General features: G+C 46.2%; 1 protein-coding gene across 1 annotated transcript in view; it reads left to right on the top strand.

Annotated features, from left to right (window-relative positions):
* The first annotated feature begins 12,101 nt into the window (after positions 1-12,101).
* TBC1D21 (TBC1 domain family member 21) overlaps positions 12,102-22,707 on the top strand; it is a 33,280-nt gene continuing 22,674 nt past the window's right edge. Inside the window, exons 1-2 of the mRNA XM_063142639.1 lie at positions 12,102-12,203; positions 16,079-16,186. Of these exons, the coding sequence (XP_062998709.1) occupies positions 12,102-12,203; positions 16,079-16,186 (210 nt within the window). The remainder of the gene's footprint in view (positions 12,204-16,078; positions 16,187-22,707) is intronic.

Raw genomic sequence — 22,707 nt, 5'->3', positions numbered from 1 at the left:
GCCTTTGCTGGACATTGAGATGGTTTCGCATTTGTCCCCTGAGGCTGCACCAAGAATAACATCCACGGCCCTGCTATTAGGACTGCAGGTTCACTGTTGATTTAAACCAGGGGTATGGGCAGGATGATCTAACCACTCTGGGTGGTTAGAGCTGTAACCAGGGCCAGATCTACATGTCGTTGCGAAGGCGCTTCCGTGCTCCTTTTTTAAAGATGTAACCTAAAAGAAGTGCCTCTTTCTTTACTGTGTGTACTGTGAGCTAGGCAGCGCCGCCTGCGGAAGAATCTCTACCCCATTCAAAGATGCTGCTCTGCTCTGGCCGCTTCCCCCTCGCGTGTTCTTCCATTCGAATAATCCCCCCTCCCACCCGGCAGCTCTTCTGGCGCGTCCCGCCGGCGGCGGCTCCTCCTGCAAAACACTTTTCTCCCTCGGTGTGTTTGTATTTGCGTTTGCGTGCGCGCAGCGGACAAATTCAGCTCCTGCCTCTCGCTCTCCTCCGCGGTGTCATCTCTCCAGGACTCTCTTCGGTGTGTGCTCGCACCCGTATCCATCAGTTGCTGGGGAACATCGACAGGAGGGTGCAGTGCACCCATGGCCTGCTGTGGATCCCTGGTCAACAGATGGCTGACCACTGTGGGGACAGAATGCTGGACTAGATGGACCTTTGGTCTGATCCAGAAGGTTTCTTCTTGTGCTCTTATGTTCTTAACTGCACTGGCTTCACATTGCTACTAGTCAAGGTTTAAGGAACAAACTTCTTCCTCATTGACTTCTTCAGAGGTCCAATTCCTAAGCCCAGGGAGAAGGTTTCTTGTGAAGAGGGAGCCTTGCTTTTCATCCAAGATCAATGCGATAGTAAATAATACTAATTTGCTTCCGTTTTGACAGCAGCTGTCACCTGCAATATCTCAGAAGTATTTCCATCTCTACTTTCTAAAGAGAAAGCAAAGTACAGAAGGCTGGGATGATTTGCTGAGGGCGTCCAAGTGGTGAGTTGTTGAAGGAGATGATGGAAAGAAGGCTCGGATCTCAAGGCTTGGATCTCAAGGCTTGGATCTCAAGGCCCTGCCTTTGCCTCTCACAAGCATCCCAATGAAAAACCACCCCCAATAATCCTAGCACGGGGGTTGATGAAACATGCCCATGGACAAAATCTGCCCAACCTGTAGTCCCAATCTAGCCCTCCGAGGTTTCCCAGAAGGTGCCACCCTCTTCCCCTGTCCACACCTATTTTCCCCTGGCTGGGGCTGATGGGATTTGCAGTCCAACACACCTGGAAGGCACCAGTTTTTGGAATGGATGCCCTCAAACAAGCCAGTCATGTCAATACTTAGCCTTTTGCTAAGCCTCTTCCTTCCTTATGGGAGGGGCCATAGCTCAGTGTGACAGAGCAACTCCTTTGCATGCAGAAGGTCCCAGGTTCGATTCCCAGCTTCTCTGGGTAGAGTAAGGAAAGAATCCTTCCTGAAACCACAGGAATCTGCTCACAGTCAGTGTTGACAATACTATGCTAGATGGACCAAGGTATAAGGCAGCTTCCTATATCCTATATCCTGTATCTATTGGGCACCTTCCTCTTTTCCCACCCATCTTCTCCTTTTTTACACATTTTCCAGTAACATCTGAACAACTTGGTGACAAGCTTGAGAGAGAATATGAAAGATTAATGGAGCTTTGTCTCCAAAGACTGGAAATTAGCCTGTTCCAGAATTTTAGCTTTTCCGCCTCCCCTGTTGCTGATTTGGCACATTAAACCTTTGAACAACTTGCTTTTCTGAGCAGTTTTGACCAGAGGGGAGCTGCCACAGCAGAGAAATTTGTGTAAGAGCCAAAGAAAGAGAAGACTAAAATAAAAATAAAAATAAAAAAAGGAATTTGTTGAAGCTTTATCTCTTGGGCTCCATTTCAATTTATAGGGATATACATACCTAAAGAGCAATCCTATGGTCCCTGGGTGAGTAGCTGTGCATAGGAGCTAAGTTAAAAGTTGGTGTATCCTTCCTACCCATGTGTCCTATTAATTTTGTACTATAAGGACTTGCTATGCTTGTATGTTCTGAACAAGGTGAAGAACAAATGTGGTCGGCTATAGATAGGGTTGACTTTAGTCCCCGATAGTTGGAATTTTTGCCACATTTCCCTTGGAGTATTTGCATTGGAATCAGCAGAATTACTTTAGACAGACTTCCTTCTCTGATCCCAGGAAGCTTTTGTGTGTTTCCAGCAAAAAGCCCAGAAGGTTTGAAGAATTAATGTCAATTTGACTTTTACTGCATGGACATAAAAAGTACCCCAACAACTCTGTATTACTGTGGCTTCTTTTATAGACAGAATCAAACCAGCTTGGGCGCTGATGGAGAAATAACTAGATAAAAAGGCTTTAAAGCAATTTATGGGGCTATAAAAGTGAATGTGACAAAAGGAACAGAGATGGCCCAGGCAAGGCTCCCTCAGTGCCCCAACTAAAGCCAACCAAGGGAATTCAGAGCCAAGGACACAAAACCTGCCAGAGGTGGATTGAGGTTAGGGACAGACAAAACAATCAGTTTCTATGTCTCCCGTAGTTGATTTTTTTAAAAAATATTTCCATTTCAAAAATGAAGAAATTGTCATGCAACCCTAAAGGAGGCCACTGTGTAGATGGGGGTCTCCACATGAGCAAGGAACTTGCTCCTCAGAGGCAGGGAGTGCCTTAGGTTGAACATACAGAACTTTTTCCTGAAAAATAAAGTAGAGCTCTTTCTTACCTAAAATTCTATGTGGGTGTCCTGGAGCTGACATGGATCATACAGAGCATGTTTCAGGAAAAACCTCAACCACTGCAAACACACACACACACACACACACACACTATGGAGATAGTCCTGGGGAAAATCTGTGAAACAGGGTGAAAGTATTGATCTAGTAACTCTGCTTTGGATCCATTTCAATCTGGATTCCGTCCTCTGCATTCCACCGAAACAGCCCTTACTAAGATCACCAATGATCTCCTTACTGCCAAGTCTAAAGGCCATTATTCCGTTCTTATTCTCCTTGATCTAACTGCAGCCTTTGACACGGTTGATCATGATCTTCTCTTAGATTCCCTTCATGACCTTGGATTTTGTGGCTCTGTCTATAACTGGTTTGCCTCCTATCTAGCGGGTCGCTCTTTCAGCGTGTTGACTAATGGCAGCTCGTCTTCCTCCTTTCCCCTTTCAGTAGGGGTTCCGCAAGGCTCGGTGCTTGGCCCCTTGTTGTTTTCCTTATACATGTTGCCCTTGGGCAAGCTTATTCAATCTCATGGCCTCCAATATCATCTGTACGCCGATGATACACAACTATATCTGTCATCTCCGGAACTTTCTCCTGATGTTCACGATCGTATCTCGGCATGTCTTTCAGATATCTCAGCTTGGCTGCTTCATCGTCGCTTGAAACTTAACATGGCAAAGACTGAATTGCTTGTTTTTCCTACTAAACCTTCTCCTCATCTCTCATTCTCTCTTACTGTCAATGATGTTACGCTTACTCCGGTCAAGGAAGCTCGTAGCCTTGGCTTTATCTTCGACTCCTCGCTCTCCTTTATTCCTCATATTGAGGCAGTAGCTAAATCTTGTCGATTTTTCCTGTATAATATTGCCAGGATTCGATCATTTTTGTCTGTCTCTTCTGCCAAGACGCTTGTTCATGCACTGGTTATTTCACGGTTGGACTACTGCAACCTTCTTCTCTCTGGCCTTCCTTCTTCTCACATCAGTCCGTTGGTTTCTGTTCACCACTCTGCCGCAAAGATCATCTTCTTGGCTCGCCGCTCTGACCATGTTACTCCGCTTCTGAAATCTCTTCATTGGCTTCCAATTCACTTCAGAATCCAATATAAACTTCTCCTGTTGACCTTCAAAGCTTTTCACGGTCTAGCTCCTTCCTATCTCTCCTCTCTCATCTCACACTATTGCCCCGCTCGTGCTCTTCGCTTCTCTGATGCCATGTTTCTCGCCTGCCCAAGGGCCTCTACTTCCCTTGCTCGGCTTCGTCCATTTTCGTCTGCTGCCCCTTACGCCTGGAACGCTCTTCCAGAACATTTGAGAACTACAAGTTCAACCGCAGCTTTTAAAGCTCAACTAAAAACTTTTCTTTTTCCTAAAGCTTTTAAAACTTGATGTTGTGCAGACTTCTACTGTTACTTTCTACTGTTAGTTTTACCCTACCCTGTGCCTGCTTACCCTATCCTGTACCTGTTGGCATTCTCTTCCCCTCCTTATTGTTTTACTATGATTTTATTAGATTGTAAGCCTATGCGGCAGGGTCTTGCTATTTACTGTTTTACTCTGTACAGCACCATGTACATTGATGGTGCTATATAAATAAATAATAATAATAATAATAATAATAATAATAATAATAATAATAATAATAATAGATGGAAGGCAGCAAGCACTGGTCACGTTCTTATTTAGCTTTCTGATATCATCACTTAACCAGATCTGATGGGCTCTGTGATGTCAACATGTTGGCTATGTGATCCCTGCTTATATAGCAAGAAGGAGGAGGAGGAGAAAGACAAGGAGGAGGAGGAGGAGGAGGAGGAGGAGGAGGAGGAGGAGGTGGTGGTGGAGGAGGAAGACGAGGAGAAAGAGGAGGAGGAGGAAGAAGTAAAAGAAGAAGAGGAAGAGGAAGAGGAAGAAGAGGAGGAGGAGGAGGAAGAGGAGGAGGAAGAGGAGGAGGAGGAGGAGGAGGAGGAGGAGGAGGAGGAGAAGAAGAAGAAGAAGAAGAAGAAGAAGAAGAAGAAGAAGAAGAAGAAGAAGAAGAAGAAGACATACTTCTTTCTTAAACGAGGAACCAAAGCAGCTGCTGAGTGAAACAGCAAAAAGGAATGAAATAGAGTGAACTGATGTGTCCATGAAAACGATCTCAGCTTGGATTATCTGGTTTCTGGTTGCCTATTTTCTGATGCACACATACTGTGGGATCCTGAGACAGATGTTTAGCTTTATTGGCCTGCTGGGAAATTGCAGATGGGATGAAAAGTAGAAACAGCAAACAAATATTTTCCTAGTAAGTTCGAACCAATGTGAAATCCAGCCCCTGCAACATGTCCTTGTCTATAGGTCCCTAATCACCAATTCTGTGTTATTCTTTTATTCAGGCAGATCAGCTATCCATTTCTTCCACAGTAGCTTCACTGAATGTGAAAACCTCTAGGAATGATCCCTCCCCCATAGCTGTCATGGCTGTGATTGTGAATGGTCTGTGACATCGCAGCAGGCAAACCAATGAGCTTGCAGGCAATAGGCAATGGGTGTGGAATGTATTTGTACGTATCGTACATAAAATATATTTCATGATTCTTCCACACCCAATCTTAATGGAACCTTCCTCGGATAAGTTTGCCAGAAATGCAATGTTTATCTGGCCACTTTTGTGGATGATGCATCAATTGTCTCATAATCAATTCAAACAATTACACTGTCTCTAACGCTATGGACAAAGTTGGATAATTGCAATCCAGCCCTGATTTTGTGATTTTCCTGGATGTGAGATTGCTCTATTTCCTTGCACAATTTGAAACAGTAGAGGCTGTGATGTCAGTGGGGTGATGAATCCGCTCCGGGTTTCAGTCAGAGCTCTAAAGCAGGTGTCCAAGGTGCTTCTAGCTCCTTTAGAGTTCTGAATGGTTCTGAGTAAAACCCGGAGCGGATTCACCACCCCACTAATATCGGAGCCAACAGCTTCCACTGCTTTGTAACAAAGTATCACCTCATTCTTCTGTCACTCATATCTGGACACCTGCAATTTCCGTCTGTCCTGTCTCATCTGCTTTCATTACTGTTGTAATGGGCACAGCTGTTGCAGATGTTGCTTCTGATGGAACTTTCCCTTTTCTCTTTTCTTTCTTTCTGTAACTTAAATCATAAATGAGATGTAAGACACAGGCCCGTCTCTCCTGCAGAGCGTGACCATCCCTCGACAGCTTTTGCATCAGCGTGTGCCAGCAATGAAATGGTGACTGAAGGGCTTCCCTTTGGATTCCTGTTCCATGGATGGTAAATGAAAGAGCAGTTAGTTAGGATTTTGCAAGAGGCAGGCACAGGAAAGGGGGGTGACGTGGCATCTAGGGAGACTGCACGTGTCGTGCACCAGCCCTTTCAAACAGTGACAGCTTTATTACAAAGAGGACAAAAGCAGATTCAGAAGCTTTTCGGCTTTCATTCTCCTCTGGGAGCTCATCTACTCCAGGAAATTTACTCACTTGCTTACAATCACTGTTCGCAGCTCAACAGCAATTGTAAACGCAATGCAGGAGAGACCGTAGCTCAGTGGGAGAGCACATGCTTTGCATGTGCAGGATCCTGGGTTCAGCCCCTGCAAGGATGGCCTGGAACATTTTACTGCCTGCAGTGATAAACAAGGTGGGTGTTCTTTCCCCTTCAATGTACAAAAGCTAACTGGACAGGCAGTTGAATCTTTCTTCGTCACTGACAAAGGGACAGCGTCCTCCACCATAACGTGGGGTTGGCTGAATTCCTGGAGGAGAAGGCTATTAATGGCTACTAATCCTGATAGCTATGTGCTGCCCCCAGTAGCAGAGGCAGTAAACCTGCTGGTCATAGAATCATAGAATCATAAAATAGCAGAGTTGGAAGGGGCCTACAAGGCCATCGAGTCCGACCCCCTGCTCAATGCAGGAATCCACCCTAAAGCATACATGACAGATGGTTGTCCAGCTGCCTCTTGAAGGCCTCTAGTGTGGGAGAGGCCACAACCTCCCTAGGCAACTGGTGCCATTGTTGTACTGATCTAACAGTCAGGAAGTTTTTCCTGATGTCCAGCTGGAATCTGGCTTCATTTAACTTGAGCCCGTTATTCCGTGTCCTGCACTCTGGGAGGATCGAGAAGAGATCCTGGCTCTCCTCTGTGTGACAACCTTTTAAGTATTTGAAGAATGCTATCATGTCTCCCCTCAATCTCCTCTTCTCCAGGCTAAACATGCCCAGTTCTTTCCGTCTCTCTTCATAGGGCTTTGTTTTCTGACCCCTGATCATCCTGGTTGCCCTCCTCTGAACACACTCCAGCTTGTCTGTGTCCTTCTTGAATTGTGGAGCCCAGAACTGGATGCAATACTCTAGATGAGGCCTAACCAGGGCCAAATAGAGAGAAACCAGTACCTCATGTGCTTTGGAAGCTATACTTCTATTAATGCAGCCCAAAATAGCATTTGCCTTTCTTGCAGCCGTATCGCGCTGTTGGCTCATATTCAACTTGCGATCTACAACAATTCCAAGATCCTTCTCGTTTGTAGTATTGCTGAGCCAAGTATCCCCCATCTTGTAACTGTGCATTTGGTTTCTATTTCCTAGACGTAGAACTTGGCATTTCTCCCTATTAAATTTCGTCCTGTTGTTTTCAGCCCAGCACTCCAGCCTATCAAGATCACTTTGAAGTTTGTTTCTGTCTTCCAGGGTATTAGCTATCCCACCCAATTTTGTGTCATCTGCAAATTTGATAACACAAAATTGTCTCTAGGTACTAACTGCTGATAGGAAGTCTCCAGATTTCCTATGGTTCTTTTTCTTCAGCTTCTGTTTATTAGCCCTCATCCAGCCCATTACAGCCTCCAGGCACTGGTCCAGCACTTTCACCACTCCAGCTGACTCTGATGACAAGGAGAAGCAGAGCAGAGTATCATCAGCATACTGATGGCACCCAATCCCAAAACCCCTAATGACCTCACCCAGCGGCTTCATATAGGGGATAGAATAGAACCCTGTGGCACCCCACAGCTTAATAGCCATGGGGTGGACCAGGAATCCCCCAGTACCATTCCCTGGAATCGGCCCTGCAAGTAGGAGCAGCCCCATGGTAGCACAGTGCCTCCATTAGATACAGCCAAAGCATTCAACAGAGTTTTGTAGGAGGCACTTTCGCATGGGAGCAACAAAGGAGGCAGTATAACAATTTTTTCAGTGAAGTTGTGCATCAGTAGCAGAGGTTAAACACCTGTCCCTCAACACCTAGCTACAACACACACACACACACACACACACACACACACACACACACACACATACCCCACTATGTCAGTCCCTTGCAGGCTCTAAATAACTAACCAATTCTCACAAGCATTTAAACTGAAAGGGGGAGAATTACGAGAGAACATTAGATTTTGTTAACTTGGGAGCATTAAACTTTGATGGCTCAGTGTTTGTAGAGAACACTTCTTGTGAAAAGCTGTGGGCAGAGCCTCTTTCAGCAATTTCCCATTAATGCATCTTCCAGAGTGTTGTTGGGTATGTAAACTTTAAATAGATGCCTCAGTGGCTGAGAACTGAGCCTTTCATAGATCTCTTTGATGGAGCAGTTTAAAAAAAAAGTGGAAAAAATAGGGAGAGGCAAGGAATACTCACAACACTCCATCCGTAAAAGATGGACGAGGTTGTCAAGGAAGCTAAAAGAGTTATTATGCAGATGCTGGATCTGGGAACAGCATGCTTGCAATAAGAAGTCCCTTTCCCCCATATGACAGTAGTCAAACTTTATCTGGTCCAAGGTTGTATTACTTATATGGCTTCTGGGCAGCTATTTTCTTGGCAAGAAGGATAGATGGGTGTTTATTTTTAAAGACTGAGGTTTAAGAACCTAGTCCAGCAATCTGCTAGTCTGGAAGCAGGGCTTTGAAGACTGTAGCTCTTTCTCTCTGTGTGTGAGGGTTTGTCTCACTGCCACTGCCATTGCCCAGCAGTTACTGGTAGTCAAAGGTCAACTGCTCCTGTACAGGGAGGCTTTGTTCTTAGCTACTCTCTTCAAGAGATGTGAATAGACCAGGAACACATTTAAGCCTTCAGAAGAACATTAGACTTGCCTTCCTGGGTCAGACCAATTTATTTTATTTATTTATTTATTTATTTAATTAATTTTTATACCGCCCAATAGCCAAAGCTCTCTGGGAAGTTCACAAAAATTAAAACCATAATAAAACAACCAATAGTCTAAAAACACAAATACAAAATACAGTATATAAAGCACAACCAGGATAAAACCATGCAGCAGAAATTGATATAAGATGAAAATACGGAATTAGAACAGTAAAATTTAAATTTAAGTTAAAATTAAGTGTTAAAATATTGAGAGAATAAAAAGGTTTTCAGCTGGTGATGAAAGTACAGTGTAGGTGCCAGGTGGACCTCTCTGGGGAGCTCATTCCACAACCGGGGTGCCACAGCAGAGAAAGCCCTCCTCCTAGTAGCCACCTGCCTCACTTCCTTTGGCAGGGGCTCATGGAGAAGGGCCCCTGTGGATGATCTTAAGGTCTGGGCAGGTACATGTGGGATGAGGCGTTCCTTCAGATAACCTGGCCACAAACTGTTTAAGGCTTTTAATGTTAGTATCAGCACTTTGAATGTTAATACCAGACCAATGTTTCATGTAGCCCCAGGGTCCCGTTACCCACAACTGGCCAACCAGGTGGCCATGGCTCAGTAGTAGAGTAGCTTCCTTGCCTGTTTGATCCTTGGTACCTCCAGGTAGGGTTGGAAAAATTCCTGCCAGAAATCCTGGAGAGCGCCTTCCACTGAACCTGAAAGCAGCAGACCCACTTAGGGGGCACAGAGAAGACTGCATGTCAATTGCTTTGCTGCCGCATCTCAACATCTGCTGCCTGAGGCAATTACTTCACTCGACCTCATGGTAGGGCTGGCCCTGATATCCAGATAGGGTTGGGAAAGACGCCTGTGTAAAATCTTGGAAATCCCCTGTCATTCATTGTTGAAGACAATACTGAACGATATGGACTAATGTTCTAATTAGTTTTGTGCCACTTTCCTTCAAGGCAATGAGCAGGAGGTTGGACTCGATGGCCTTATAGGCCCCTTCCAAATCTATTATTCAATGATTCTATGATTCCCTGAACCTGACAGATATCCTAGCATTGTTTCCTTTGGCCTCAACTTTTTCATTAACATTGTTCGCAGCTTAGCAAGCGCAGGGCAGCCAACGGCACTCTGGAAGTCCTCTCCTGTTTTGCTTCTGTGATACAAGCATGGCTAGCAAAGTGCATTACTTTTCCATTAAAAAATCATTTTTGAGTGGATCAGTTACAAGGCAGGTAATTAACTGAGGTTTCCTTCTCCATTAGGTGTCCCTGGAGTCTGAAGGGGTCTTCTGCATCAACCCCCCCTTCATTTCATTCCCTTCCAACCCATTTACAATTTGTTTCAGTTTCTTTAGCCAGGGGAAAGCGCCGTCTATTATCCACAGCTGCTGGAAATCAGCACAGCTGCATCACTGAACCAACAAGGCTTCCTCAGCAGTCTCCCCTCAAAGTCAGGCTAGTGGTGCCCCCAAAATCTAGTGTCCAAGATTATTATTTTCAGTGCACCAGATGGATCTGTGAGCACTAATATACTAGTCTCTTAGGCCTTAGCTAGACCTAGGGTTTATCCCGGGGTCATCTCTGCCTGCTCCTGGGATATCCTGTGTGTCATTTACATGAACAGGGATGACCCCGGGATGATCCAGGGATAAACCTTAGGTCTAGCTAAGGCCTTAGTCTCCTCTTATTGGCCTCTGTAGCTGGGGTATATCAGCATTCTCAATAGCAGAACTAGTTTAAGTGTGTGTGGTGTCCTCCACGGGCCAGGTGACGTTATCTGGCATAGCCACACCCACTGATGTCATCACCTCACCCTGCTCCACCCATATTTTTGAATTTATTGTGCTCCACGCTAAGAGAAGCACTGAGTTCTGTGCTTCTCTCAGCCTGGAGAAAAGGATCCGGACAGTTCTGGGAGAGGTGGTGACTCCCAGCAGTGGCTGAGTTGGGTGCCTCTTTCTGAGAGGGACAGGAAGGATGACTTGACCAGCACTGTGAAGTGAAGAACATAGAATCATAGAATAGCAGAGTTGGAAGGGGCCTACAAGGCCATCGAGTCCAACCCCCTGCTCAATGCAGGAATCCACCCTAAAGCATACCTGATAGATGGTTGTCCAGCTGCTTCTTGAATGCCTCTAGTGTGGGAGAGCCCACAACCTCCCTAGGTAACTGGTTCCATTACCGTACTGCTCTAACAGTCAGGAAGTTTTTCCTGATGTCTAGCCGGAATCTGGCTTCCTGTAACTTGACCCCGTTATTCCGTGTCCTGCACTCTGGGAGGATCGAGAAGAGATCCTGACCCTCCTCTGTGTGACAACCTTTTAAGTATTGGAAGAGTGCTATCATGTCTCCCCTCAATCTTCTCTTCTCCCTGGGACAGCTCAGTACTCCACAACCTCAGTAGTGTAGTGGTCCATTTTGAAGTGGAGGTGCTCATCATGCCAATCGCTGTACCCCCTGGCCCCTGTGTGAACCCTCAGTGCGGTCTGATCCAGCAGGGCTCTTCTGATGTTCTGATGTCTAAATACCCCATCAGCCATGGGTAACTTTGGGCCAGTTGCTATCTCTCAGCCTAACCTAACTCACAAGGTTGTTCTTAGGATAAAACGGAGATGGAGGAGAGTTGTGTATGTTGCCCATAGGTCCTCTAGAGGTTGAAAATGTAAGATAAATAAAAGGGAGGTTAAAACAAGGGGATGCAACCCAGCACCCTCTAGACATTGTGTACTACAACTCCCATCATCCTTGACCATGGGCTGATGGGAGTTGTCATCCAAAACACTTGGGGGTAACCGTCTTCTCCTGCCCCTAAGTGCTGACAGAAGCCACATCTGTAGGACTTTGCTCCATCTGAGGCTCATTTTTGACGGAATGCAGGCAGAGAGGTTAAACCTCTAGAGCGGTTTAGCCTCTAACTGCCTGAGTTTTTATGACCCTCTCTAGAGACACACGGCTCTCGTGCCTTCCCCAAATGCCCTTGCCCTTGAAAGCATGCCCTTTCTTCTACAGATCCTTTCTCCTTCCTGTGACCTCACACCTCGGTGACCTCACAGAGGTGCTGCTATGGTAACCAGTGTCAGTTCTGGAAAATGAAAACAAAACACACCAATCAGCTTCATTTCTATGGGGCTCACTTTCCATTTGATGGAAAGAAAGAAAGAAAAAAGGGAAGGCCACTAGGACCGTGAACAGAATTCAGATTTTATTCCATTTGGATCGCTGTTAAAAATAATAAACAAATTGTTGAACAATGAGGAAAGGGATGCAGAGAGAGATATTTGAAAGCCCTCTGTCCTCTGAAGAAGATCTTACAAGATCTACAGGACTCAGAGCTTCAATCTCAACTATATTGGTAAGTACTGGTCCATGAGCATTCAGAGGAAACATTGGAAGAGCTGGCTAGAGAAGACCAGACTAAGGGGAGCCGTGATAGCTGTCATCAGATCAATGCCAGCATCAGGTTTTTGAGGGCGCATGGAAAGATACCTTCAATGCCCATTGTTTACAGCTGCTCTCGCTTCTCCTCCTCTTTCTCATCATGGCTAGCATTTGCTTGCCTGACAGGCCAAGAGCCAGTGAGCAAATAGGCCATGGCATCTGCTGCTCCACCTTCTCACCACTACTGTCGTCTGGGCCAGGACAAGAGGCAGATGAACAAACAGGTTGCAAAGGTGAAGAGGAGGAGCAGGTCCAGGGGTATCTTGTCAGTGGACCATGCTGGGGTGTGTGCCCTCGCCCATGCCAACTCTTGGCACTGACCCTACTTCAGATCTCTGAAGGTCTGTCATGTAGAAGACAGAGCCACAAAGTGATCTGAGCCTAACTATGGAACCCGGCATTAGAGAAGTCACCTGCTTTGTAAGACCAGAAGATCCAACTGTATGGCATCTCATCCCTATCAGGGCCTGTACAGTATGTCCAATGGGGTCTGGAAACCAAATCCTAGAAGGAACAGTTAAAAGAGTTGGGTGTGTTTAGCCTGGAGGAGAGAAGCTGAAGAGGATACTTGATAGCAATCTCCAACTATCCGAAGTGCTCTCCTGATAAAGATAGAGCAGATTCGTTCTCTGTTGATCCAGAGGGCAGGGCTAGAACCAGTGGGTGGAAATTGCAAGGATTCAGAAGGCTCTCAGAGTGATACTTGAACCTTACTTCAACAGTGGTAACGTGACAGCATCCTCCAGCACACTTGAGGAGAGCAAGGTAGTTTAGAGGTTACAAGGCAGGCTGTGTAGCTCTGTCCAACAGCACATCACTGCTGCCTCTAATGGTACCAGCCCTGGCAGATCTCTGCCTGAGCCACTATTTAGTATCTGGCTCCAGCTGGCAGAACTCAGTGATATAGGAAAAGACATGGTAGATTCTGAAGTCTGTCCAACCCCTGGTCCAGAGCACTGAAACAGGGGGAGGGAGCATCAACAGTATTGAAACAAAGGTCAACAGAACTAAGAAAGCCTGCACATTCGGATTTAGCTGTCTACATGTTGCAAGTTCCTGGGCATTGTTCCTAAGAAGCTAGGTGTTTATAACAGCAGGTCATTGACAGCAATTAATGCACCACTCTCAGCAGGCTTTGGCCTGTTCTCCATTTCCACAGAGATGCTTTTTTTTTCTCTCCACGACCCGAAGAAACTCTTGTGCCTTGAAATTGAATCCCATTATTTCTTTTTCGATTCCATGGGCCGCAGACCTTCTGTGATTCTAATGAGATTTGCTTAAATGGCCCCTCTACCTGATCTCATTGATTTTATTTCCCCAAGTTCCTCTCATCAGGTTGTTTGTAACTAATTATGCATTCAATCTTGCAGAGCCCTTTGTAACTAAATCTAAGTGCAAATATCTCACAGCTCGAGTTTCCCGATTGGAAAATTGGCCACTTTTTAGAAAGTGGGGGAGGGGACGCAAGGGATATGTGTGTGTGTGTGTGTGTGTGTGTGTGTGTGTGAGAGAGAGAGAGAGAGAGAGAGAGAGAGAGAGAGAGAGAGAGAGAGAGAGAGAGAGAGGCGCCACCATGGGGCTTCACAGCAGACTTTACTTGGAGCTATTTTGCAGTCATGTGTAGAAAATAGCTTGATCCATTCAGAAAGGCTGCTGTACCTCAGTGGCTCACTGCATGACAAGAGCCACCATGAGGAGGCATTTCTAGCAATGTCCACACCCGGTTCCAAAGCAAGTTTGGACCTTCCAACCTTTCACATTCACTTATTCTCATACCAAGATTTCTAGCCAACCTCTCCCCTAACCATTACTCATTCCTGAAGGCTCTACAGTTGCCATTTGCAAAGGCAGAATGTGTAGAGTGGGCATTTTCCCCACCAAAAAAGAGTATAGAAGAGGACATTGATTTACATAAATTGCATACACTAATCTAGATGTACAGAAGCAGGGGATACCTGTGTGTGTGTGTGTGTTCTCTGCTGTGGCACCCCGGCTGTGGAATGAGCTCCCTAAGGAGGTTCGCTTGGCACCTACATTATATGCTTTTAGACGCCAGGTTCCCCATTTTTATTCTCCCAGCATTTTAACAGTCTATAAATAAATGTTAACTTGGTGTTTTAAATTTGTAATTTTGCATTGCTGCTGTTTTTATCTGGTTGAGCTTTTATATTGTATTTTATAGTATGGTTTTATACTGTTGTTTTATACTTTGAATGTTTTTAATTTTTGTGAACCGCCCAGAGAGCTCTGGCTATTGGGCGGTATGAAATAAATAAATAAATAAATAAATAAGCACATTAGGAAATAACAACTGTGATTTGAACAGAAATACAATACATCCCCAGCATGGGGATGATTGTGAGCAGGTAACGTGTGTCCCTTTTGCTCAGCCTGCTGTCGGGGTGGTAACTGTTGATGGGCAACTTTAAAGCCCCTGCTCCCCTACTTCTTGGGGTTCTCTATCTTTAAACTGGATTTGGACTGGACAGACCTTCTGACAGATGCCTACAAATAAACAACTGTCCACTGACAGCCCTTCCAACAGAGGACTGTCCTCTTTGATGTAGAACACCTAGCCACCCTAGATGACATCCTGCTGGGTTCTACTGGTGGCACCTGCCCTGGATCCTCCAATCAGCACTGGGCAATCAGCAGCCATTTTAATTGCCCACAATGCCCCCAGCAAAGGATTGTTCCAAGGCATTGTGGGAAACTCAAATAATAGGTGCCATGAGAGCCTCGAGTGCCAGGAGGGCCCTGGGAAATCATTCCACAATGCTACAGAGCAATGCTAGGTCAAGGGCATTGTGAGAAATTAAAAACAGGGCTTGCCACCCAGTGCTGATCAGAGTCATTGTTCGGCTTCAATGACACCGCTCTTCCTTTCAACAATGTGAAGTCATTATTCGGGATGGTCAAGCAGCCTGGTGTTCAATCCCTAAAATCAGCCGGGCCCTTCAAACATGTTGGGTGAATGCCCAAATAGCCTGAGTGACAGTTCTTCACTGCATACTACCCTTTTCTTTTCCTCAAGGAATAAAAATTATCATCATGAGAAAAGGGTCAGGATAGCATCTGGCACCAGGTGCTGGGCCTCTCCTCTTTCGAGGAAATGTCACTCGTGGTGTCTTTTGACACCAGCCAACTCTGGGCTGAACTACAAGTCCTCCACTCCCCTAGCAGGCCATGATGCCATAGAAATATCGCCCCGCCCCCCCAGTCTACTTTCCAAACCAACACTTTAAAACAGGTGTGGGCAGACCTCTTTCAGCCCAACAGCTGGATTCAACTTCAGAGAAGCTGTCGGTGTCCACATTCCAGTGGTGGGTGGGCCCGAAAGCCAATGGGGAGGGGCCAAAAATGTATTGAAAAATGCCGACATAGTGTAGCTTCAAGCTCTTATTGCTAGTAACCAAGCCTTAGGGGAGGTATTCCAGCCTTTTAGAATGGGGGGGAGGGATCTGCACAAAAGTTGGTAAACCACCAGACCATTGGTGGCCAGATAAAAAGGAGAGGGGCCAGAGGAGAGGGTGTGACCATCTCGGCAACCCTGGAAGACCAGATTCAGATCCCAGGGAGGCTGGATTTGCTCCCCGGGCCTGGAGTTCCCCACCTCTGCTTTGAAAGATCCAGACATTTTCAGTTTCACACTCTGAATAGGTATGTCCTAATTCCAAACTGGTGCAACTCTACCGATTGACCTCCTGAGTGGGACAAACGCAAGCCTCCATCTGCTGAGGATGTGATATCCGCTGCCATGAACTGCAAGACCTTGACTTTGTTTTCTAGAGCTTCAAGAAGTGGCCCGTAGACAGCTGTGAATGGGAGAGTTATTTTGACGACAGCGGCCAGTTGCTCAAATCTCGAGACTACATTTCAGCCCAAATCATGGAGCGGGTGAGTGAGTGTTGAGAACACGGAGCAGGATTTGTAATATGTACGGGATGTGGGGGGCAGGAGGGGTGGTGGTGGTGGCGGTGGCAAGAGGGAACGTTTGGGCAGCTGAAGTTTCCATCTTTGCTATACTGTTGATCATTTGCCTCCCTCCTCCCCTAAAACATAAGACCACACTCTGTGGCTGCCCCTAAACATAAACGTTATTCTCTTCATTCATGGATGCACGATAAGAACTGAGATGGCTTGGAATGGCGACGTGCAAAACATTTCCCCCACATTTTTTCTCACCCATTCTCATTCAACTTAGTAGAAAAGGAATCGCTTTTGAAAACAAGTTCAAAGGAGAAGAACATTTTAGAGAATCTCTCATGGGTTGACTTCAAATGATTTGTGCTTGCCATACTGAGCGAGTGGCCAAGGATACTGAGCAAGTGGCCATCTGTCAGGGATGCTTTAGGGTGGATTCCTGCATGGAGCAGGGGGTTGGACTCGATGGCCTTGTAGGCCCCTTCCGACTCTGCTATTCTATGATTCCATGATTCTATGACATTGAAGGATGTGCCTCTTCTAGGCGCATTTCCTCCCTTCACCCATGAATCATTCATGGAGCCCAACCTGTGTCCACATAGCATCAAAGCAACGGATCCAGGTCCAGTGCATGTTCCAGAGCAGATTAAAGCCAGTGCTAAATCTTTCTATGCTTTAGGGTGGATTCCTGCATTGAGCAGGGGGTTGGACTCGATGGCCTTGTAGGCCCCTTCCAACTCTGCTATTCTATGATTTTATGATTCTGTGATAGGGTTGGAGTTGCCCGTCCTTTATTGTACACTCATCTCTCCAGCAGCCTGTAGCTTCCTTGGCTTCCCACGCTTCAGGTAAAGCCCAGGGGTAATTCCTCCCAGAGGGCTTCCCCACCCCGGATCAAGAAGCACAAGTTTCATTTCCATCAGGAGGAGGTCTTAATTGTCCATTTGAGAACCAGCCACCCCAAAATACATTACATTGCAACAGGGATAGCTCACAGCAATACACTGTTGCTGGGGAAATCCATTCCCCACCCCCAGTTACTGTGAAGATAGCAGCTAAGCTGAGAGGCAACAGGAAATTATGATGGAGAGGTGTTTGGCAGATGAAGCCAGCAGTCCTGTGAAGGTTTGAGGCCTACAGACACAAGGAAATAAAGTCAGGCTCAGAGACCTGGAGTTTTTCAGTTGGAGGCGGTATTCCTGAGAAGAGGAGTTTCATTTCTCCAGGTAAGTTTCATTTCTTCAAAATGGGAATAGTACTTTCTGTTTTGGAGGAAGAGTGTAAGAAAGAGTGAGAGACCCAGCCAGACCAGAGCCAGGGAAGAATAGACCATGAAGAAGGAGCAGAAATAAGTGGTTGAAGAAGTCTAGGTGCAGCTTAGGGTAAAAGAATGAGTTATTGCAACCTTTATTTTCTTTTAATGCCTTTTGTATCACTCAGCTCTATTGACTAAATACCTTTTTACTTCAGTAGTTAAGCCACAAGTGTCTGAAGTGTCTCTCACCCCATGTCTACAACCAAAACCCCACATTACAGGGAAGGGGGAGGTAAAAGAAGGAAGGTGAGACTCTTAAGGAGACAGAGATCCTTAGAGGGTCCAGGACAGAAGGAACCCTGACAATCCCTGCTAATCAAAAGTGCCAGTGCTTCATCCCTGAGAACCCAGGTTACACTACAACACTACAGACAATCATGTGATACCTGGCCCTTGTAGTCTGAAGGGGTATAACACAGAGAAGGGCTGATGGACCTCAATGAGAACCATATCACCACCAATAAAGGGCTGGAGACTTTTTTTTTAATGAGATCTAAAAATTAAGGGAAGACTCTGGAAGATCCCCAGAGGGCCAGTCCTGTGTGCACAGACACTCCAGCGGCACATCCCTTCTTTAAAATAGATAGGGCTGTGCACAACCCACCTGCCCCAAGCAGGGAGGGATGAAGGGAAGTCCAATTGACCCACAGTTGGCCTCACACTGGCTTCCTCGTGCTGGCGTCCCCATGTGGGCAGGCAGGAGGAGGAGCCCGCCACTGCTTCAGATTGGCCCGATGCACACCAAGGCACTTCAGAGCCAATCCACTTCACCTTGGGGTACCACCTTCTATTTGGGCTGAGGATTCAGGGGCTCAGCCGAGTCAGTGTGCAGCCATACCATAGAATCATAGAATAGTAGAGTTGGAAGGGGCCTACAAGGCCATCGAGTCCAACCCCCTGCTCAATGCAGGAATCCACCCTAAAGCATCCCTGACAGATGGCTGCCCAGCTGCCTCTTGAAGGCCTCTGGTGTGGGAGAGCCCACAACCTCCCTAGGAAACTGATTCCATTGTCGTACTGCTCTAACAGTCAGGAAGTTTTTCCTGATGTCCAGCTGGACTCTGGCTTCCTTTAACTTCAGCCCGTTATTCCGTGTCCTGCACTCTGGGAGGATCGAGAAGAGATCCTGGCCCTCCTCTGTGTGACAACCTTTTAAGTCTTTGAGGAGTGCTCTCATGTCTCCCCTCAATCTTCTCTTCTCCAGGCTAAACATGCCCAGTTCTTTCAGTCTCTCCTCATAGGGCTTTGTTTCCAGACCCCTGATCATCCTGGTTGCCCTCCTCTGAACACGCTCCAGCTTGTCTGCGTCCTTCTTGAATTGTGGAGCCCAGAACTGGACACATGATTCTATGTATATATAATATGATTCTATGTATATATAATACATATAAGGCAAAATAAAACTTGAAAAGAAGAAGAGAGACAAAATAATGGCATAGACATAGGAGACTGATTACCTGGTACTGCTGCTATTGCCATCATCACTGCAGATCTTTTACTGACGGCACCAGGTCAAGTACAACCTGGCCTCGTTCAGAGACCCCAGAACAGCTGAGCGGGGACTGAACTGTCTATATGAGCATCTAACAGATGTGAAGGATTTGTGTCTTTCCTTCCCCAAGCTCATTTAGCACATCTCCTGTGCCAAGGTGAAGTTGCCATGGTGATCGGAAGCCTGGGCAACTTTAGGAAAAGCATGCCTCCCTGGAGGCGTTCTTTCCACGGGTGTGAAAGTGGTCTTGCCCAGAAAATAAGTTTGGGGTCAGGAGGATTAGCTTCCTGCTGGCGTTTCAGGAAGATGTAGGAAACACCGGAGAAATGGTGTCTGTTATTAACACAGAACTTTGGGGACGGATCATCATAAATGCAGCAGAGCTGCCAACCAATTAAGTATTTTGTTTTAGTTGCTTAATCTTCTGCATCTTAATTAAACCAGCTGCATAGTAATAATAGCAAAGTTAACAATGACAACAGCCCTGCCAATAATTATTTATATCCTACTCTTCTACTAATGTGTAAAAGGGAAGCTTACAGCGCAAACATAGAACATTATAACAGTCCAGGGAATATGATTGATTGGGTGTATAAAAATATGTGTAATAAATAAAAAAATACAGTTCATAATCAAATTACTTAAAGCCGTGATCTCCTCCCCATCCACCCCAGCACAACAGCACTAATATCTGAGCTCAGCAAGACTAAGGGGGTGTCTACATCAGCCATTTATCCCAGGATGGTATCGCAGTCATCACTAACGGGCCACATGATATTCACCTGCTGCCATGGTGATCTTGGTTCCACCTCTCAGTTTTCCTGGAATATCGCTCTGCATTTGTCACGGGTTTTTTGGCTCTCTCGTGTCCATTGCGAGGAACATGTGCGGTGTGTGCGAGGTCATTGCTGTTCGCCATGAGTTCCAGGATCAGCAAACTGCCATTAGCTATGAGGGGGCGTGTGCATGGGTATCGGCAAGTTTCACCACTGAGTTTCTTTTTTTAAAAAACCAAACGCAACCTATCTCTGCGCAGGAGTGCATATTCATCATAGTTCCTATCCCCTCATGTGTTACTGTGTATCTGCACTGGTGTGCATCCCTCAGGAGTAATAAAAAAAATAATTCTGTGCCTGTAGCCATCCACCTAGCCCTGCCCACTTCTACCAATACACATGCAGAAATGCCGTAACGATGCACACGTGCTCCCACAAAGACCCCGTTCAGAAGACACCTTAAGCCATGGCTTTAACCATGGTAGTTAAGCCAGAAAGCCAGGCCGTGTTCAGAAGACAACTTAAACCACAAAACTTAAAGCAGAAAGCCTTATTCGCCGTGGTTAAGTCCATGGTTTAAGGTGTCTTCTGAACACGGCCTAGCTTTCTGGCTTAACCACCATGGTTAAAGCCATGGTTTAAGGTGTCTTCTGAACACGGCCTGGCTTTCTGGCTTAAAGCCATGGTTTAACGTGTCTTAACGCGGCCTAGCTTTCTGGCTTAACCACCATGGTTAAGTCCATGGTTTAAGGTGTCTTCTGAACACGGCCTGGCTTTCTGGCTTAACCACCATGGTTAAAGCCATGGTTTAAGGTGTCTTCTGAACACGGCCTGGCTTTCTGGCTTAACCGCCATGGTTAAGTCCATGGTTTAAGGTGTCTTCTGAACACAGCCTGGCTTTCTGGCTTAACCACCATGGTTAAGTCCATGGTTGAAGGTGTCTTCTGAACACGGCCTGGCTTTCTGGCTTAACCACCATGGTTAAAGCCATGGTTTAAGGTGTCTTCTGAACACGGCCTGGCTTTCTGGCTTAACCACCATGGTTAAGTCCATGGTTTAAGGTGTCTTCTGAACACAGCCTGGCTTTCTGGCTTAACCACCATGGTTAAAGCCATGGTTTAAGGTGTCTTCTGAATGGGCCCAATGGCACTCCTGCCTCTTGCCCCACACCCTTTCCCCACAACTGCTCTTAATCATTGTTTCCTGCATTCTAAAATGTCAAAATCACTCTTCTAACGCTTAGCTAGTGGCAGTAAGAGTTTTACGGTACAATATACTGGGGAGGGTGTGTATGTATGGTTGGCCCCAGTTGCTTTGCTTTCTGCCCTGACCACTGGAATGCCCGCCCCCCAAGAGCTTCTTAAAACTTGAATTCAGCCTTCAGGCTTAAAGAGAGATTTCCACCCTGGACTAAACATTTGTAACCCAAATTGTCTGCATGTTTACTTGTTCCCACCATCTCCATTGCCCATAACCCAGTCTCCCCAACCTGGTGTTTTCTTGTACGATTCCTAGATGTTTTGTTGTGTGAGTCCCATCAGCCCCAGTCAGTTTGGTCAAGGGTCAGGGACGCTCAGAGTCTTAGTCCAACATTTCTGGAGGACAACCAGTTTGGGGCGGGGGGGGGGGGGTGAGAGACAATTGACCTAACCAATCAATCTGCCAATTAAGCCAATAAAAGGTTTCGCCCCTTCTGTCTCTCTGTCTGCCGTTCCTTTGGCAAATTAGCTTCACCCATCAAGAAAGTGATTTTGTCAGCAACCGGCAAGCTCTCAAATGAATTTGTTCCATCCGTGAGATGTGCTTTTTCCCCTTTCCATTGAAGAAGAGAGAAAGAAAACAGCCACAAAGGCCCTGATGAACCCAGGGAAACCTGGCACTTTTAGAGAAAGCTGTGAAAATGTTCTCCTCCCCCCCATCCCCGCCACCCGCCATCATCTCCACAGATAGTTATAAATGTTAGTCTTTGCCTTGATAAATTTAGCTGGCGCCATGACCTCAGCAGATCCCATTTATCCCCAATGTGTAATTTTCATTTTATTTTTTTGAGAAATTGTCAAGTTCTTCCCCCATCTGCATCCTCTGCCTCCGTTACCTAAGCTGCACAGCATCTGTTCTTGGGACTTGGAGAGCAACAGTTTCCCAGCCTCTGAACTTGTTGCTGTCCTTCCAGGGGGGGCGGGGGGGGGGCGGACAAGTTGGATTGCCTGTGATTGCTTACTCAAGTTTAATTATTCTCTAGTGCTTTTCAATTCTAGCTAAGGGGTGAAAGGGAATGCACTGGTTTAGGCTCTGTCTATCTCAAAGAGCAGCTAGTTTGTTGAGGGTTCTCGTCAGTCCAGGTATTGGTAAAATGGATACGTTGGCCATGGACATGCTGGAAGCCAGAAAGGGGAGAGGACAGGGTAGGAGAGGATTACTAATTTTGGTAGAGACTGCCCACCATTGCTTTAAAAGGTTTTTTTAAAAAACAAACACCGCCATTAGAGGAGAGGGGGGAAATACATGATTTCCCCAGCCTCGGAGAAATCGTGTTTCTCCCTACTACCACCAATGAGGGCCTTAAAGTCCCTGTTAATAAGGCCTTTAAGGTCCCCATCAGCACAAAAGGGGGGAGGAAGAAACGCAATTTCTCCATCCTTGGGGTAATTGTTTATTGCCCCTCCCCACTGCATCAATGGTGGCCACCATTAATGCTGTAGTGGGGAGGACAAAGGGGCAGGTCAGTGTCGTGTTTCTCAGGAAACTCTTGCTTTCGATGGGAGGCAAATGACGAGGCTTGCTAAGTAATCCACAAAGCTTTTATTAAGCAACAAATGCCTCTTCAACCTGAAGAGGGTCTAACTTCTTGGAAACGTTCCCCAAGGCAAAACTATGCAAACTAAGCAAGACAATTGTCCACTCAAGAAGA

Source organism: Elgaria multicarinata, chromosome 16 (assembly GCF_023053635.1).
Source record: "Elgaria multicarinata webbii isolate HBS135686 ecotype San Diego chromosome 16, rElgMul1.1.pri, whole genome shotgun sequence".
Lineage (NCBI taxonomy): Eukaryota > Metazoa > Chordata > Lepidosauria > Squamata > Anguidae > Elgaria > Elgaria multicarinata.
Note: the sequence above shows the minus strand (reverse complement) of the source record. Positions and strands in the feature narration are given on the sequence as shown.